Consider the following 19,646-nt stretch of genomic DNA (forward strand, 5'->3'; position numbering starts at 1 on the left):
AAAGCACAGGACACGGGGCTAAGGCACGGTCACCCAGGAACTTGATGCCAAGGCCTTCCCCCACCTTCACAGAGCCCCTGCCCTGCTACCTCTGTGCCATTCCCTCGGATAATTTCGTTGGGTGTTGGGTAGAACTGACTCTCCATCTGGACATTTCGTTTCCCCTCTTCGGAGACTTGCACCTTCAAGACTCGAAACTTAGATCCTCCAAGATCCAGGGAAAGAAACTCCCCGTTTTCTATTAGAAAACAAAGCCGAAAAAGTTATCATTTATTGAGGGTCTGCTAAATAGCAAGCTCTGTGTTCGAAGCTGGAACTGTAATAAATGTCACGAAGTCTCACAACCACCCCACGAGCCAGGTGTCATTATGCCCACGCGCCAAGACTCCAGAAGTGTGGCCGGTGATTTGTGCCCTCCAAGGAGCAAAGCTGGGGTGCGACCCAAGTCTGCCTGCCTCTGCAGCCTCAGCCCTGCCCACTGGGCCATCCAGTAGGGAATAAACGCGTTCATCTGGAGAGGGCAAATGTGAACTCCCTTCACGCAGGTGGTGTTAGAAATGGGCCTTGACGGTGGAGCTTATTCTAGCCCACCCCAACCCCGGCAACAGGGAGGAGAGAGCTGATACTCCGGAAAACGGGCATACGGCAGAAAAGGCAGGGGGAGTGCAGGGAAGAGAAAGCAGCCCCAAACGAGCCTCAGTCTTATGGGCAGAGAGGAGACACTCCAGGAGGGAAAGGAGACAAGAACCAAATGCTGGTCCTTAAGGAGCAAGGCTGCTTAATATTTTGGGCCAGAGCCACCCCAAAAGGAGAAAATGTAACCTGACTGAGTCCAGTATAAGACAGATGCTATTAATAAAAAGGTGGAAATGACATATGTGTTGGGGTGAGGCAGCCCACCCTGATGACTTCAACTCAGATTCCAGCCAGAGTTCCTGCCTAGGACCCTGCCAGTATCTTCAGCATCAGCCACAGATATGGGATGGGAACTCATGTGTGCAAACCCTTGAACCAACAAGTCTTTGTATAGAATTATCTGTGCTGGAAAAGTGGCTGCATGTACCAGGCATGCTTCATGACATGTGGCCAAGGCACGTGTAAGTGAAACTCCATGACCACAAATCTGGTCACCCAAGTGGCCTTTCTTTGGTACCATGTGACCCTAAACACAGCTGCATGAATCTAAGGAACCAGCTGGCCATTCAGATTCACTCCTCGTGAAATGTGAAATAAAACATAGAGGGAAATTGCTAGTAGGTGGTAAAAACTGAAGTGGAAGCATCCCAAACATCAGAGGTAGGCTGGGTAGCCAAGGCGGCCACATGTATGTAGGCTGAAACCGTGGAGGAAAATTCCTAAGTTCCAGTTCCCTTGAAGCCTGAGTGCACCACGGTTCCTGCCCTCAGATTCCCACAAGGTCCTGTGTGTCTCCCTTTTGGGTTTATGTGTCCTTGTACTACAAGCCTCCTTTCCTGACCTGCCTTGACTGGGTTTCTCTGTTCCTAGCAATCAAGGAACTAGCGGCAAGCCCTCCCAATAGCGTGGAGCACCGCTCTTCAAACTTTAATGTGCATGTAAGTCGCCCAAGAATTTTGTTAACATGCAGACTATGATTCAGTGGAGGTGGGGCCTGAGATTTTATACTTCTGAACAAGCTGCTGCTGCAGGTCCGTGGAACAAGGTTTAGAGTCCTCATTTATAGACCCAGCCAGCTGGATATTTTGCTTTTGTGGAGATTTCTGGAAAGCAAGACTCTTTATCTCCCTAGATCAGCCCTGAAAGGAACCTGATGGAGCCATTTATTCAGGGAGGGACTCCAAGGACCTAATCCTGTGCAACTTTATTAGCACTCATCATGTACCAAGCAAGAGCTGCTTTCACAGGTGTTATCACAGGTGTTGCACAGGAAAGAGGGTCGATCACATGATCCATGTAGGTATGAACATTTACTGAGCACTGACTTTGTGACAAGTGACATGCCAGGTGCTAGGGATGCAAAGACGAAAGACTGTGGGCCCCCTGGGAAGCCCATCAGAAATACAGGCAAGTAAATAAACCATTTCCACACAGTAGGGCACGTGCTCTGATTGTGGGAAGCACAGGGAGCAGTGTCTACTAAATCAGAGCAGGAGTCACCACCCCAGAGGAGGTGATACAGAGCTGAGTGATGAAGAAAGAGAGCGAGTCAGCCAGCCAGACGGAGGAGAGCAGGGGTCCAGGGAGAGGAGGCCAGGAGCAAAGGAATGAGATTGCCTGGGGTGGGAAAGGTCTGCGCTTCTGAGCGGGAGGGACGTGTGACAGAAATGAGACTGGCGGGCAGTCTCGGGTTAAATTAGGAAGGATTTGGAAAAGCCACCCCACCTCCAAGAAATCTGGGATTTATCAAGGTGAGGGGGAGCCACAGAAAGACTTTAAGAAAGATTTTAACCAAGACCTGGTTGAGATTTTGGGGAAACGCCTCTGACAACAACCAGGATAGATTGGAGGATTTTTTTTTTAAAAAAACCATAATTATTATTATTTTTTTTGAAGATGTTGGGGGTAGGAGTTTATTAATTTATTTATTTTATTTTTGCTGTGTTGGGTCTTCGTTTCTGTGCGAGGGCTTTCTCTAGTTGCGGCGAGCGGGGGCCACTCTTCATCGCGGTGCGCGGGCGCCTCACTATCGCGGCCTCTCTTGTTGCGGAGCACAGGCTCCAGACGCACAGGCTCAGTAGTTGTGGTTCACGGGCCTAGTTGCTCCGCGGCATGTGGGATCCTCCCAGACCAGAGCTCGAACCCGTGTCCCCTGCATTAGCAGGCAGATTCTCAACCACTGCGCCACCAGGGAAGCCCAGATTGGAGGATTTTAATAAAAACCACATGGTGTGATCCCTTCTGTAACTCTGACACAGAGAAAGGACTCATTGGACCCCAGGGAAAGGAGGACCTGCCTAGAAGAAGAGGGCAACAGCAGCAGGGGGGCCGTCAGGATCTTTACGGTGAGTATTAAGATCATTATGACTTCTCATCATGGGGCTGTAATGTACAGCTTGGTGACCATAGTTAATAATACTGTATTGCATATTGGAAAGTTGCTAAGAGCGATCTTAAAAGTTCTCATCACAGGAAAAATAAATTTGTAACCGTGTGTGTTGATGGATGTAACTCGACTTTCTGTTGCAATCTTTTCGTAATATATACAAATACTGATCAGTATGTTGTACACCTGAAACTAATGTTATATGTCAATTATGTCGCAATTTTAAAAAATAAAAAGAACACTAATTTAAAAAAAAAGAAATGATCTTTCAAGAAGGTGAGGTTTCCTTGAGAATCCACCAGCTGTAGATGATACTCCAGTGATCTTTCAGTGGCTCCAGGCAGCCGTGGACACCAGGGGTTTCCTTCTCCTAAGCCATTGCCAGGGCTTGTGCTCCTTCCCCACTCCCTAGCGCAGCATCTCCCAAAGGCGCAGGAGGACTGAACGTGTATATTCCTGGAGATTCACCATCTCCAGGGGGAGAGGTCCAAGAAGCCATATGTTTAGGAATCGTCCCAGGTGAGTCTTATGTTCAGGCAAGTGCGGGACCCCTGTCCTAATGCAGACCCCTGGGCCCATCAGCTGACAACACTGGGGCTCCTGGGCTCAACTTGCAAGGCTCACCCTCCAGGAGGCCTAGGAGGCTGCCTGGAGACACAGGCCAAGAAGAGAGGCAGCTGGGGTGGGGCCTGAAGAACCACTGTCACCTTCAAATCACAAGATGGGCACTTCCTGTCCCCCTTCCCTTGTGACTGGTAGAAGAGAAGGCACAAACAATAACCATGCTTTTAAGGCACTCGTAAGAACAGTCAACTACTGCTCCCTGACTGACAGGCTGCGAGGTAACTAAGGCTCAATCAGGTTACCCCCTCTCAGGGAGGTTCAGATGAAAGAGGGGAAACTAGAGAGTAGGCAAACTCAAAAGGATTTCTCTGGAAATTGAATACATTTCTGAAATGGAGGCCCCAAGAGATTAGGATGTAATTATGAAATCATACCACCAGCTCCCAGGAGCTCTGTAGGACTTGGGACATTTTGAATAGTTGACAGCATTCCTTCCACATGACCTCATCTGATCCTAACGACCCTACAAGTTGGTGGGACAAACTGGCCACGTCCCTTTTACTAATGAGGACAGGAGTACAGTGGTTCTGGGACTTAACAAGGTCGCCTGGCTCCACAGGGACTCGGGGCCCAGGGACCTCACTGCAGCAGGATCACTGGTGAGATTTATTGTGTGATGAGAGGCTCTAAGGAGACAGTGAAGAAAGGAGGTGGTGTCTCCTGGCCTGAGGAGGACGCAATTTCTAAAACTTGGTCAGTTTCACTTCCAAACCTTCCTGAAGCAGCCAGGGTCGGGAAGGCACACCTGGCCAGTAGCCTCACACCATCAAAGGCCACTTTCCCTTGCTTCTGGGGACACACCTCTACAAGAGGAACCAAATCACCAAAAGCCAGGAGGACTCTGACCTGGGGCTCCCTCCCTCACACACCTCATGATTCAGGTACTTCCTCGGAATGCCCCAGATTATCTATCAAAGACAGAGTCCCCGCAGCATTCTCAAAGAGCAGTGTCAGAACTCAGCAGAGATTTCAAAGCAGGACTGTCTCTCTCCACAGCCTGTGTTCCTCCATGGTGGTACACTGCCCACCATACAACCGCCACCAGCAAGGGAACGGGTCTTTCCCATCACAGTTCCCAGTTCTCAAACGGCAGAGCCAAGCTACTTGGGGCCAGGCATTGGCCCAGAGGGGCCCAAAGCCCGCTAATCAGATCAACGGTCCCTGCTCCTTCAAGAGCCCCAAAGCCCCTGCTGGAGCTTGGTTGCAGAACTGGGGCCCTGACACTGAGGAAGCCCCATGGTCCTCACTGCACTCATCTGACCTGAGGATAAGAGTTACACCATGGGGTTCTTACAGGGATTGTACGAGACAGTGAGACCCTAGCACTGCATGACCATAATAGGTGCCTGGTAGATACCAGTTCCTTTCCCTCCTACGGCTTTACCCAGAGGCTGAGAGTGAAGGAGTTTGATGGGGCCTCACAGATTCCCTCTAGAGGTCTCTAGGCTCTGGTAAGCAAAATAATGGCTCCCCCAAGATGTTTACACTGTAATCCCCAGATCCTATGGCTATGTTAGGTTATGTAACAAGGGGGAATTAAGGTTGCAGATAGAATCAGAATTGCTCATGAGTTGACCTTGAGGTTGGGAGATTATGCTGGATTATCTGAGTGGGCCTAATGTAATCACAGGGTTTTTAAATGTGGAAGAGGGAGGCCGAAGGGTCAGAGTCAGAGATTTGAAAATGCTATACTGGGGCTTGAAGATGGAAAGGGGCACGAGTCAAGGAACGCAGGTGGCCTCTAGAAGCTGGAAAAGGCAAGCAGACAGCTTCTTCCCCAGAGCCTCCAGAAGGAATGCAGCTCTGCCAACACGTAGATTGTAGCCCAGGGAGACCCACTGCAAACTTCTGACCTCCAGAGCTGTAAGAAAATTAATTTGCGTTGTTTAAAGCTGCTAAGTTTGTGCTAACTTATTACAGCAGCAGTAGAAAGCACATGTTACAGATAGAAAAATTGAGGCTAAACATTTTGCCAAAGGTCACTGAGATATGACAGAGCTGGGCCTAGAACCTAGGTTTCTTCAATTATTATTTAATATTTTTGCCACTACGTCATACTATCTTCCACCACTTCCTCTCTATAGCCTAGAATCTAGATACCTAGGAGTGAAATGCCATTTACTATGCATTCTACAAATATTTCAGGCCTAGTATGCATCAAGCACTACGCAGCGCTCAGAGCGCTGTGGTGAAGAAGACACAGACCCTGCCCTCAGGGAGTGATGGTCCCGTGGGGAGACTCTCATACACAGCAGGCTGACAGGCGCTCTGACAAGAACCTAATCCAGCATGGGGATGCTTCCCAGATGGAGGCAGTAACCTCTACACTGAGATGGAAAAGCCAAACTGGTGTCCGTAAGGGGAAGAGCGTTGGGATTCTCCAACAGGAGAGGGAACAGAGTGTGTAGGGCTAAGGCAGGCAGGGAAGAAACAAGGTGCATTTGAACTTTGGCTCAAAACTTTTGGTACTGGGCTTCCCTGATGGCGCAGTGGTTGAGAATCTGCCTGCCAATGCAGGGGACACGGGTTCGAGCCCTGGTCTGGGAAGATCCCACATGCCACGGAGCAACTGGGCCCGTGAGCCACAATTACTGAGACTGCGCGTCTGGAGCCTATGCTCCGCAACAAGAGAGGCCACGATAGTGAGAAGCCTGCGCACCGCGATGAAGAGTGGTCCCCGCTTGCCACAACTAGAGAAAGCCCTCGCACGGAAATGAAGACCCAACACAGCCATAAATAAATAAATAAAGCAAACTGTCCACAAGTAAAAATAAATAAACACTATTATAAAAAAAAAAAACAAAAACTTTTGGTACTGAGCATGACTGAAGCATAGAGAGTCAGTGGGGTGGGGGGATGTGGAGAGAGGGCGGGAGAGGTAAGCCAGGGAACAGAAGCAAACTTCAGTTACCCATCAGCCAAGAGGGAACCAGGGGGATCAGGGTACCTGGCAGCCCCCAGCTCCACTCACCTGAGCCATCTGGAATGGCCCTGACAAAGGTGGGCAGCATCTTCACCGACGCTGTGGGGTTGGTGTCCTTCCCCAGGCCCTTCTGCATTTCAGCCTGGAACCGAGCCATGATGTCCAAAAGGGTCTCATCGGAGAGCCGCATGTGATACAGGAACCTGTCCACCTGGAACAGAGAGCATAGTGATCAGGGTTGGCTGCTGGGGACACCTGTCCACCATTCAGGCTGTAAATTCCCACTCCAGGCATGAAGCTGCCTTCCTGACTCGGGACAGCTTCTCCATGTGGATTCCCTAAGGCCCCTTGCCTGACCACTCATCAAGCTGGGGAGTTAGAACAGAATGGAATGGAAAGCCAGGGAGGTGGGGACTTATTCCTCTGAAAAACAAGCTCTGAGGAAAAAATGATTCCCCCATTTCTCTGATGGGACAATGGAGGGGCAAAAATGAAGGAGGATTCAATTTCTAATTCCCGGTTCAAGGCCCTCACCGTTGTCCTACTGCCTCTCTTCTGGAAAAGACTAGCTATAGCTTGAACCTCAAATTCCTAAACATGGAACCTTTCTTTTGTGCAATGGTAACAATATACATTCACACGTTTCCCCTTGTTTATGGGCTGCTAGGAAGAGCAGAGCTAAATTCAGTTTCCAAGTGCAACCTCTAAAGTCCAGTGCTTTAAACTTCCATTTTGTTTTTAACTGAGGTTGTTTTAACTAAGATGAAGTTTAATTTTTAAAGCCAGATCAGATTGCTATTGGAAACGAGAGCATGTCACTCAAGTAACCAGAAAACTGGGACAAAGGACCACTACCCCCGTGGAGGGAAGATATAAAAATTACTATTGCTGTGCACAGTCCATCTGAGGGCAGTAAGTCACATCATATTACCTTCCTCCCCGTGCTAACGCTAATCACTTGGTGGTGGCAGCCTAGATTCCCAGGGCTCGCTGGGATGGAGTACCAGGAGGAGGGACAGCGGCACAGGTGCCCTGTATTGCCACCCTGCTTTATCTACTGAACAGCCTCTCTATTCATCCAGGTCACAAGGAGGCTTCATCTTGGCACATTCCTGCAGGAACTTCTCTCCCACACTTTTATCTAAGGCTAAGAACATTTGTTGCAGTATACAAAGTGCTTTCATGTATGTCACCTCATCTAACCTCCAAGACATCCATTGGAGGCAGTCAGGTAAGGCCAAATTATTGCTCCTAATTGAGAGATGGGGAGACTCCAAGGCTCAGAGCCATTAAGCAGCATTAGGAGAGCCACAGGTAAGTGGCAGCCCTGGGACTCTAATGCAGTCTCCATATTCCTCGCTCCATGGCCTGGTTTTGCTTCACAGCTTTGTGCAGGACCCACAAGCCCCACAGACAAGTTATACCAAAGTCCAGGGGTCACATGACCTTTATCATAAGACAGGTATGCAGTCATCAGCCAGCCCTAGAGGGCAGGCATCCCAGTTCAGTCCAGGGCCAGTATGGAGTCCTAAGCCAGTGAAGTGGTCCATGACTCCAGGGGCTTGGGGGCCCAGCGAGAGGCCAGAAAACCATCAGAGAGCCACTAACAAGAGGACAATTGGGCTTTCAGCATATTTGAGAAGATAGGATGGAATCAGGTCATGCTTCATTAAGGGCTTTCTGTTCACCCCTAGTCTGTTTATGACTAATTGGTTGGCACAGCAACACACAAGGAGAAAACCGACAGAAGGGACATGACCCAAGTAATTGGGGTTTGGGGAAGGGTGAGATGTACTACACGGAACCTAAACTTGCTTCTTTATCACCCCAAGGCCCTTCAGACAGTGCCCCTGAACGGACTGCTCATTTCTGCTCAGCCCCAGAGTATAAAGACCTCCTCCAGGTAACCCTATAGCATCATCCTTTGTATGTAAGTAGTGGTTTTGAGGCCCTTTGGGGTAGTTTGCCAGCTGAAGTTTAACAGTCATTCAGGACTTTGGGTTACTACTCCTGCTCTTTCAGTAAGTTAAAGTTACCACAGACAAATGTCAACTTAGCGTCAGTTTCTTGTTTATTCTTTGTATCTTCCACAGCACCTGGTACAGTAGTTAGAAGGGAAGAATGAAACATATGCTGGGACAAAAAGGCTGTATTTTAAATCCAAACAGGTGATTTGAGGCCTGTATAAGCAGGGCCACACGTTGCAGGCACCAAGGGAGGGTACTTGAGTTCAGAAAGCCAAGCCCACTCTTGGAGTGACTCACAAACCACGTGACACCAGATATCTTCTAAACAAAAGAGCCAACAAGCATCACATTTAACATATGAAGAGCAAATTCAAAACTGCAGGCTCAGAGCTGCTGAATTACAGGATGTGGGAGCCCAAAGGGACTTTACAGATCACTTAGTCCAAAGATCCTGTATTATGAATCCAGAGTCATAAAATGGTTCAACTCTTGAACCCAGTGATGTCACTTCTGGAAATCTATCCTTAGGAAACAATCCCAAATATGGAGAACATTAAATACACACCAATGTTTATCATAGCAATATTTTATTTGTTAAAAAAATGTTTATGAAAGTGGCTGAATGTCCAACAAGAGGGAAAAGGTTAAATTATGGCATATCCAACTTGACTGAATTTTAGGAAGATAATTATGGAGAAATGTACTTGAGTGGCTACGTTTTAACAGTAAGTGAACTATACAGATCCACAGTGGTAAACACAATATAACTGTAAAAACATCCACTGTGAAAAAAGACAACAAGGGCTTCCACGTGGCAAACGTGACAGTGTCTGTGAGAAGGGTGGGATTAAAGGTAACATTTCCACTTTTCGTAATGTTGACTTACTAAACTGTAAAAAGTACACAGGGAAAAACCTAACCAGTTCTTCTCTTATGAATGAACAATCTGCAGGTCAGTGACCAGACCCAGTCCAATGTTATCAATAGGTCAAATAATGTCACTACATCGAATTGGAAAAGATCTCCTCTCCTCTCCCCTCCCCCCTTTCCTTCCCCTCCCCCCTTCCTTTCTTTTTCTTTCTCTATCTTCCTTCTTTCCTTCCTTTCTCTTTCTCTTCCTTCTTTCCTTCCTTCCTTCTTCCTTCCCCTTCCTTCCTGTTTTGTTTTGGTTTAGTTTTAATGTTCGTATAAGGAAATTTTAAAAAATCGTTCCAGGGTCTGAATAGTAAGCCTCGGAGGCAAGTAGCACCCAGCATCTTGACAACTCTAGAAGCAGGAAGCACAGAAACTATGGAGGGGACTGGCTACCTGACCGGGACAGAGGAAGAGCCCGTGCCTTTTGACCAGGTGTGTTGTCACCACGAGGAGAAGCGAACGAGTTGCTGTTCTCAGAACCTATGACTCAACGCAGCAACTCATAAACTGGCCACCCTTGCTACCCCAGACACCTGCTGGCTCACTCATCAAGGTGGCTGGAAAGTGCTCCTGACTATCCCTGCTCAGCTCACGCTTAGCTATCTTGCCTTCCCCTGGGAGAGAGAAAGGGGTCAACCCCAGGCCTTGACAAACGCTGACCCTCCTCCCAGAAGGACCTGGAACAGATCAGTGGAGGCTGCAATCCCACCTCCTGGGCCTGCACCTGGGCTGGTGGACAAACATGTCTAGCCTGATTCTTGGGTGTAACTAAAGGTTAACCACCACAAAGGGGCCCAAGGAAACGAAACTAATTTGTTAGAACTAGAGGTATAAAGGTCCAAAGACTCCCCTTCAGGGCTGGAGAGACACCATGCAGGTTACATCTTTACTAAGAGGTTGTAACAGAAAATGAATTCTTAAGCAGTACTGTAGGACTTTTCCACCTCCTTAAGAAGCTAGTAGAGAGCTCTCTGAATCTAATCAATAAATGAAAATTAAGATAACTGATTGATTTACAATATTTTAAGATTTGCTATAACCTGCAACCCAACTCCCTAATGAACAGAATGTAGTGGGAGGTTATCCCACCCAGCACAGGAGGGCTGTCAGGTGCCATGCTTTCTTTCTTTCAGTTTGAAAAGCCAGGAGGCATCATGATACAATGGAAAGAATGCTGAAGGAGGATTCAGAGGTTTGGGTTTAATCCTCACTCCACTTTAAATACCTGGGTAATCTTGGCTAAATCCACCTGCTGGGAGGACTTCTGTTATCTATAAATTGAGAGATGCTCGTGCCCAGAGCCCTGCCACTGGCAGCTGGTGTGGGTAGAGGGGCAGGCTGGGCTCATTCTAGGCTGCCAGGAGAGAATGCTGGTGGCTGGCCCCCATTTGAGCCTTGGCAACTTTTAACCAGCTGACCTTGGAATCAATTTTGTAGACAGGTTTCTTGTGCAAAGTGGCAAAATAATGCACATCATTAAGAGCACACCACTGGCCAACAGCACGTGCCAACAATATATATTTTGAATATTGTACGTAAAAACTCACACCCCTCTTGGTATCCGTATTTATATCCTTCCATATTCTTCTATATGTGAAGAATCATGTGAATTACTTTAATGAGTTCTCAAATTTTCTTTAAAAATGACTCTTCTTTGTAGCCTTTCCCCCAAACATTCCTCACATCAAACACAATTGTCTTCAAGCTTTCTAAAGACTTTCTCCTCATCCGCTTCCCGTCTGGTATCTGAAGTCCGAGTGAAATTGAAGGCTCAGGACAGTATGCAATGTGCAGCCCATGGGAGATTTACTTCCTCTTCCCCTTTTGTGAGTTTTTACTGCCTCTCTGCACCCTGTACCTTTTCTAATAAGCTCTCTTAAATCTCTTCACATGTAGGCACGGGATCAATTAACTCTGTCAGGGAAGATTGGACCAGATATCTCTCAGCTCTGTGAGTCCTTACCTTCTTGATCTGGTCCTCCTTCAGCTTGGTGAAGTAAAATGCCATCAAGTGTACCGCAAACATTCTCCCCAAGTTTGGTTTCTCCTGAGGTGAGCAGGTATTTCCGTGCAGCGTTCACTCCCACGTCTCTGGAGCGCTGCCCACTTCCAGTCCAGGCTGGATCCCTCGGGGGAACTAGGTGCTACAGATTAAATACTTCCAGGCTGCTTAGTTCAACGATTAAACTTTGCCCCCTGTCTCTGGTCCCTCCCTCCAGCACACACTTGATTGTCTAATAGGAGGCTCAGCATGGTAGCTGAGGGTTGGTGGAGGGTAGGCAGGGGACGGGTTGCTTAACTCTTTTGAGAATTGGGTCCCACAAAATCTCGTTGCTAAGCAACACTCTCAAGCTAATGTCCCACCAAGCCCACTCAGCCGAGGAAAATCTTCTGAGAAGTTGGGCGTTAAACAAAGCCAACTCTCAACCAGCTGAGCTGCTCTGCAAACGTCTAATCTCAGGCTTTTCTCTTTAGTCCTTTTCTTCTCAGCACAGGAATATAACTCCTAACTCTCTGCTCCTCAAGGGCACTATCTTAATTAAGACTAAGTATTGCCCTGGTCAGAGAGGTTTCAAGAATGTTGGGGCAGGGCTTCCCTGGTGGCGCAGTGGTTGAGAGTCCGCCTGCCGATGCAGGGGACATGGGTTCGTGCCCCGGTCCGGGAAGATCCCACATGCCGCGGAGCGGTTGGGGCCGTGAGCCATGGCCGCTGAACCTGCGCGTCCGGAGCCTGTGCTCCGCAACGGGAGAGGCCACAACAGTGAGAGGCCCGCGTACCGCCCCCCCAAAAAAAAAGAATGTTGGGGCAAACTCCTTAATTTGTGACCAATCAAATGTCTTAGCTTACAGCCATTGGTAATGGAAAAAAAATCAATAAAGGTTTATCTATTCACAGTGGTAAGCCAGAAAACCCTGATATCCCAGCTAATGAACCAGAAAAAAATTATCCATGAGAAAGAATGAATTCACCCGTACTCACTGGGAAGCTGCTGCTGGAGAGAAAAACTGAAGTCACAGACGGGAAATGTCTCAGACCACCAGGATATTTGGTTCACTCACTTATCTCCCTCCATCATACTTGATGTGAGAAGGACCCAGAAAGGGGTCAATGTATGGGTACAACAGACTTTGCACTCTTCCCGCAGTCATTGGTCAGCTGAAGAAATCAACAACAACAACGATGCTGTTAACAACAGCTGCTAACGTGGATGGAGCACTTACTATTTCCATTTTATAAATGAGAAAATTGAGGCCCAGAAAGGTTAATTTGCTCAAAATCACAAAGCCTGTAAATAGTACAGTGAGGAATGAAACCCAGGAGTTTCATTTCAGTGCCCAGCTCTTAAACAATACATAGTATTGCCTTTCTTCCTTTTCCATGCAATAGATACTCAGTTAATAGCTACTACTAGCAGCAGCATTCTGTGGGGTTATTGTCAAGAATTCCAACCCAGTTAACCCTTGAACGACACAGGTTTGAACTGCATGGGTCCACTTACATAAGGATTCTTTTCAGTAGTAAATAATACAGTACTACATGATCCAGGGTTGGTTGAATCTGCCTGTAGATGTGGAATCACAGATATGGGGGAACCACTTGTACAGAGGGCCGGCTATTAATTATAAGTAAATTTTTGACTGTGTGGAAGGTCCAGCGTCCCTAACCTCTGAGTTGTTCAAGGGTCAATAGTACTTGGAAAACTAAACACACAGATATCACTTCAATAGGATCTTCCCAGTGGGGGAAAATGAAGAAATTCCTGACCATAACATCCCAAATACTAATCAAATGCTTACTAAAATTAGCAACTGATCTGATGTTAATGAAGGTCAGCTGGGCACCCCAGTGTCTCTCTGCTCCTATAGGCACCTGCGCTACAATACAAACGGAAAAAAAAAAGACTTTTCCTGGTCAACTTAGCGGCCTCGGCTTTGTTTGCTTTGCAACTGCATAGTCTCATTTATCAAGACAATTGCCAGACAATTGCCTGGCGAGAACCTTCAACAGCTGCCTCTTCAGGAGCCACTGATTCTCCAATCAGTGCTCTTTATCCATCCATCATGTGGATGAGCCACTGGAAGTCTAGCCTAAGCCCAGGGTGTTTGATTAAAACTACTCAGATGCTTTTCTCAGACTGATATAAAACCGTCTCCCAGAATGAGAAACACTATCCTTTTCAGTGTGTTTACCCCTCAGACTATGAACTCTTCTAGCTCCTTTACTTTGTCGTTTCTACAAACAAGCAAAGGCTAATCTTTAGTTGTTGACACTATTCAATTCCCCATGTGGAACTGGTATTCTGAAACAGACGTGCCGTCCCAGAGTCTGCACTGGATAACATCCTGGGCAGGTCACCCGCCTACAGGTGATAACAATATTGTCTTAATTCCTTCATTTAAAAAGTAACCTCAGGTGCAGTACGGCACCAAGGTCATTGACTTATTCAACATAGGGATAAGGGGTTACAATGGCTCATGGACAAAAGGACACAAAGTTATAACCAAAGATCTCTGCAATCTAGTGGTTGCTTTTATGTGCCAGATAGGCAGCTTTGGGGATTTTAATTAGGCAAATGACACCAGAGGATTTTCAGCTATTACATCATTCCATTTTTTAATCTAAGCACATTAGCATCTACATTCCAGGTCTGAGCTAGCTGACTAAACCAAGAAGCTTAATGATTATAAAAATCACATGTATTTGAAGTCATCTAGCTCAGCCCCCTCACTTTATTAAGACAAAATAATTAGATTATTTTACCATTCCTCATCTGATTATTTCAGTTCAACCACTGGAATTTTTCACCCTTATTAAAGCTCTACGTAGCTATTCAACGATATACAAGTCTTATAAGCACTTAGATTTTGCTTAAGAACATCATTTGAGGGTTAGCGCTGCTAAGTGACATTTTAGTTAAAACGTATTACCTGCCTGGCCCAAACCGTCCATGTAAGAAGGAACTCTCTCACATCTATACACATTTCTGTTTCCACAGAGCTGGCCCTTATGGGAAGACCTAAAGACAATATCTGCTTTCCTTTTGGTATTGAGCACAGTAGGAGGACAAGAAGTGCAACACAATTTACCTATTATTTAGTAAACACTTGTATTGATATAATGTTTACTAGGTGTTTTACAATATTAATTCCCACCACAACTATCATTCTCTCCATTTTACAGATAGAGAAACTGAGGCAAAGATCTCAAGTGGTACATGGTAGTATACATATTTGAATGCAGGCAGTGTGGCTTCAGAGTCCATGCTTACCCACTGTGCTACACTGGCTCTCATTAACCTGGAAGCAAAGCACAGGGGAAATACAGGACCTAAGCTAGGGAAACCTAAGCTAGAGAAATACAGGACCTAAGCCCAGTGGAAAGTGCACGGGCCCTGACTTCCCACTTTGGCTCTGCCCTGACTGAAGACAAAGGCTCCAAGTTCATATCTGTAAAGGGTTCATAGCTCCATTGTGGTCATTTGCAGAATAAAAGTAAATAAGATCACATAAGAGAAGTCATGCATCCCATAGTGGGCACACTAAAAGCATCTCTTTAATCTAAGCCTTCACCTAGTTCAGTACCCCTTCTTAAAATTGCTATTTTATCTCATCCCATTTAATCCCTTAGGATAAAAAAAAACGCATGCAGCCCTTTCAGTACATTCAGTAAAACATAAAATATATATTACTTATATATGGAATCTGAAAAATAAATTAGTGAATATAACAAAAAAGAAACAGACTCGCAGATATAGAGAATAAACTAGTGGTTACCAGTGGGGAGAGGGAAGGGAGGAGGGGCAAGAGAGGGGTGGGGGAGTAAAAGGTACAGACTACCATGTATGAAATAAATGAGCTACAAGGATATACTGTACAACACAGGGAATGTAGCCAATATTTTATAAAAACTACAAGTGGAATATAACCTTTAAAAATTGTGAATCACTAGGTTGTACACCTGAAATTTATATAATATTGTGCATCAACTATACCTCAATAATAAGCAAATAAATAAACTTGAATAAACTTTTTAAAAAACCATAACTGTAAACCATTAGAAGGTCCCAGTTCCATTTATTGGAATTATAGAAACAATTAGGAATTTTATAAATATTTTATTCCTGTTACTAAAGAAAACAGATCTTGAATTCTGTCCCCTATTTTTTTAATGATATGTCCGAAGTTAGTTGTCCATAATATAAAACAATCTGCCCTGCTGGTATTCCACATGCTGCAAAAGAATAAGAAAGAGTGTGTGTGAAAGAGCAAACTGCCATAAAAGAAAGTCAAAGTAGAAACTTTCAAACCCTGCCAGCAGTTACAGTTACTATGGTGTTGCCAAGGGAGCAACCACAAATGAAGCAGAAATGTTAACTTCAGCAAGTTTCAAAAGAATACTACTGATAGTTTTTTATAGGTTTATTCCTGACCCAAGAGCAGTCAGGGAATGCTCATGAAGAAATGAGCACGTATGTTAACTACAGTTCAATAAAAATCAATTAATTAATTAATCTTTAATAATTTAAAAAATGGGTGTATATTATTCTGTATGTAAATAGTACCTAAACAAATTTGATTTTTTAAAAAGGGGGGAAAAAAGAAAGACATCAACTGCACACAATTATTTTTTATCACAACTGTACATTAAGAGCTGTATTTGCAAAATACATAAGTGTGGCATAAACCCACAAGGACAAGAGAGCTTAACATAATTTTGGAAGACAGAAAGCTGACAGAGGAGTAACAGCTTAGCAGAGGAAACACTGACACCTCAGTGCCTGCAGAGAGTGACTGCACCACGAAACGAGCAACGACATCTATAACTCTAGAAATGCTCAGGAATTGAAGGCCTTGATACTTCAGAAAAGCAAGAGGCTGAAAAAAAAAAGATTGGCTAAAAGTGTATATGAAAAGCTTTCAGCTTTCAAGTCTGCAGATACAGAGGGCTGAATGTATACTGGAATTAGACAATCAAGTAAATGAAGAGTGGATGGCAGGAGGTTGTTTTCTCTCTGCGAGAGTGGGAGGTCACAGACAAGCGAGTAGAGAAGGCTAGAATGATCCAGGTTCTGGATTAGAGTTGAGGCCATTAGTATAAACTCACGATTAGCTTAATATAAATACAGATGGTTAGATATATTGTATATATACACACACACACTATATATATATATATACATAAATACTTGTAGATATGTATATGTACATAAGTTGGTATACTCATATATATTTCCTTGCTCTGCAAGCTGAGAGACCCTGGAAGCAATGATACCCAGCAGCAACAAGAATACCTAGCACTCAGATCTTGGTTTCTAGTATCATTCTCCACAACCCCACAGCAAAAAAAAAAAAAAAGAACCAGGGCTCTTTGGAGAAATGTCTGATTCTAGAACTAGGCAGAGTATATACAAGATGAGTCTTGAGCATCTTGTAGTGCCAAAAAAAATAAGAATGCTAAAAAAACGAAACACAGTAACAACAACAAAAACAAATGATGAGGATATATCAAAGGGACACAAGACCAACTGAAAGAGTTTGCAGTAACCAAAGCTAGAACAATTTGAGCAACAAGATGAAGTATTACTTTATTATAACCCAAAGTATAAAATAAATACCCAATAAATAAATAAATACCCATCAAGCCATACTAATATAAATAAACTGAATGAATAAATAAATATGGGAGAAAAGACAAATTTCCCACGCAGAATAACTCCAAATAATTTATGTAGATACCCCCCCACCTCCAAGGAGGTGGAGCATACACCCCTCACTCCTGAAGTGTGGGCTGTGCATAGTGACTGCTTTCCAAAGCATACGACATGGAAAGGCGGTGGGGAGGGGTCGGGGAGAGTACTTTACAGTGGAGAAACCTGATAAACACTAGTCAGCCAGATGATCAAGGTTAACATCAACAGGGAGGTCATGTTGATAGTATGTACCTTTGACATGGTGTGATAAGAACAGCACTTTACCTCTGTGGTCTTCCTCTCAAAACCCATAACTCCAGTCTAATCCTAAGAAAAACATCAGACAAATCCCAAGTGAGGGACATTCTGTAGAATACGTGACTAGTCCTCCTCAAAGTTGTCAAAGGCATCAAAAGCAAGGAAAGCGGGGCTTCCCTGGTGATGCAGTGGTTGAGAGTCCGCCTGCTGACGCAGGGGACACGGATTCATGCACCGGTCTGGGAAGATCCCACATGCTGCGGAGCAACTAAGCCCGTGCACCACAACTACTGAGCCTGTGTTCTACAGACCTCAAGCCACAACTACTGAGCCTGCGTGCTAGAGCCCGTGCTCCGCGACAAGAGAAGCCACCGCAACGAGAAGTCCGCGCACCTCGAGGAAAAGTAGCCCCCACTCACCACAACTAGAGAAAGCCCACGCACAGCAATGAAGACCCGTTGCAGCCAAAAATAAATAAATAAAATAAATTTATTTAAAAAAAACAACAGTCTGGTACTGGCATATATATAGTACCATATATATAGTCAGCTAATTTTTGACAAGGGTACCAAGAATACACAATAGGGAAAGGACAGTTTCTTCAATAAATGGTGCTAGGAAAACTAGATATCCACATGCAAAAGAATGAAACTTACCCTATAGCATTCACAAAAATTAACTCAAAATCAATCAAAGATTCAAATGTAAGACCTGAAGCCATAAAACTCCCAGAAGAAAACATAGGGGAAAAGATCCTTGACATTGATCCAGGCAGTGATTTCCCAGATAAGTCACCAAAACACAGGAAACAAAAACTAAAATAAATAAGTGGGACTACATTAAACTAAAGAGCTTCTGCATAGCAAAGGAAACCATCAATAAATTGAATAGACAATCTACAGAATGGGAGAATTCGTAAACCATATATCTGATAAAGGTCTAATATCCAAAATATATACTCATACAACTCAACAGCAAAAAAAAGAAAATAATCCAATTAAAAATGGGCAAAGGACCTGAATAGATATTTTTCCAAAGAAGACATACAAATGGCCAAAAAATATATGAAAAGATGGTCAACATCACTAATCATCAGGGATATGCAAATCAAAACCACAGTGAGATTTCACTTCACACCTGTTAGGATGGCTTTTATCAAAAAGACAAGAGATAACAACATTGGTGAAGATATGGAGAAAAGGAGACCCTTGTGCACAGTTGGTGGGATTGTAAATTGAGTTGACCTTTACGGAAAACAGTATGGCAGTTCCTCAAAAAATTAAAAATTGAAGTACCATATGATCCAACAATCCCACTCCTGGGTATACATCCACAGGAACTGAAATCAGTATCTCAAAGCAGTATCTGCATACCCATGTTCATTGCATCTTTATTCACAATAGTCGAGATATGGAAACAACCTAAGTGTCTGTCAACAGCTGAATGGATAAAGAAGATGTGGTGTATATATATATACAACGGAATATTATTTAGCCATGAGAAAGAAGGAAATCCTGCCATTTGGAACAACATAGATGGACTTTAAAGGCATTATGCTAAGTGAGGTAAATCAGAGAAGGACAAATACTATATGATCTCACTTATATGTGGAATCTAAGAAAACTGAACTTGTAAAAACAGAGAGTGGAACACGGTTACCAAGGGCTGGGGATGGGGGAATTGGGGCGATACTAAAGGTACAAACTTGTAACTAGTAAATAAATAAGTTCTGGAGAACTAAGGTACAATATAGTGATTATAGTCAATAATACTGTATTATAAACTTTAAAGTTACTAAGAGACTAAATCTTACCTACTGTTAACATAAAAAGAAATGATAAATATGTGACATGATAAAGGTATTAGCTAATGCTCCTGAAGTAATCATATTACAATATATAAACACACTGCATACCTTAAAATTACAGTGTTAATGTCAATTATTTCTCAATTAAAAAAAAGCCAGCTTACGATCCAATCAACCTACATCAAAACCCAAAAGCCTTACCCTTGTAAACAGAGCTTCCTATTAGCTTAATTCCTCCCTTTTTTTTTTTTTTTGACCACACTGCAAGGCATGTGGGATCTTAGTTCCCCAACCAGGGATTGAACCTGTGCCCCCTGCAGTGGAAGCATGGAGTCTTAACCACTGGACCACCAGGGAAGTCCCATAATTCCTCACTTTTAAATATGAACATAGCCAAAGATTACTAGACACTAAAGAAAAGTTTCCAATGGTAAAAGCA

The 19,646-nt window shown here is 44.5% G+C and overlaps 1 protein-coding gene across 7 annotated transcripts in view; it reads right to left on the reverse strand.

Moving 5' to 3' along the window:
* The window catches only part of HKDC1 (hexokinase domain containing 1), a 52,014-nt gene that overhangs the window by 29,600 nt on the left and 2,768 nt on the right, over positions 1 to 19,646 (reverse strand). For 2 of the 7 annotated variants that reach the window (XM_060285950.1, XM_030862439.2), the window contains exons 1-4: positions 12,432 to 16,716; positions 11,415 to 11,595; positions 6,618 to 6,780; positions 90 to 238 (exon numbers count right to left, since the gene is read on the reverse strand). In XM_060285950.1, coding sequence (XP_060141933.1) covers positions 90 to 238; positions 6,618 to 6,780; positions 11,415 to 11,477 — 375 coding nt within the window. In that variant the 5' untranslated portion in view covers positions 11,478 to 11,595; positions 12,432 to 16,716. Of the gene's footprint in view, positions 1 to 89; positions 239 to 6,617; positions 6,781 to 11,414; positions 11,596 to 12,431; positions 16,726 to 19,646 lie in introns of those variants that run through there. The other 5 variants (XM_060285948.1, XM_060285949.1, XM_030862443.2 and 2 more) reach the window with 5 other exon arrangements.

This window comes from Globicephala melas, chromosome 16, assembly GCF_963455315.2.
Source record: "Globicephala melas chromosome 16, mGloMel1.2, whole genome shotgun sequence".
Taxonomy (NCBI): domain Eukaryota; kingdom Metazoa; phylum Chordata; class Mammalia; order Artiodactyla; family Delphinidae; genus Globicephala; species Globicephala melas.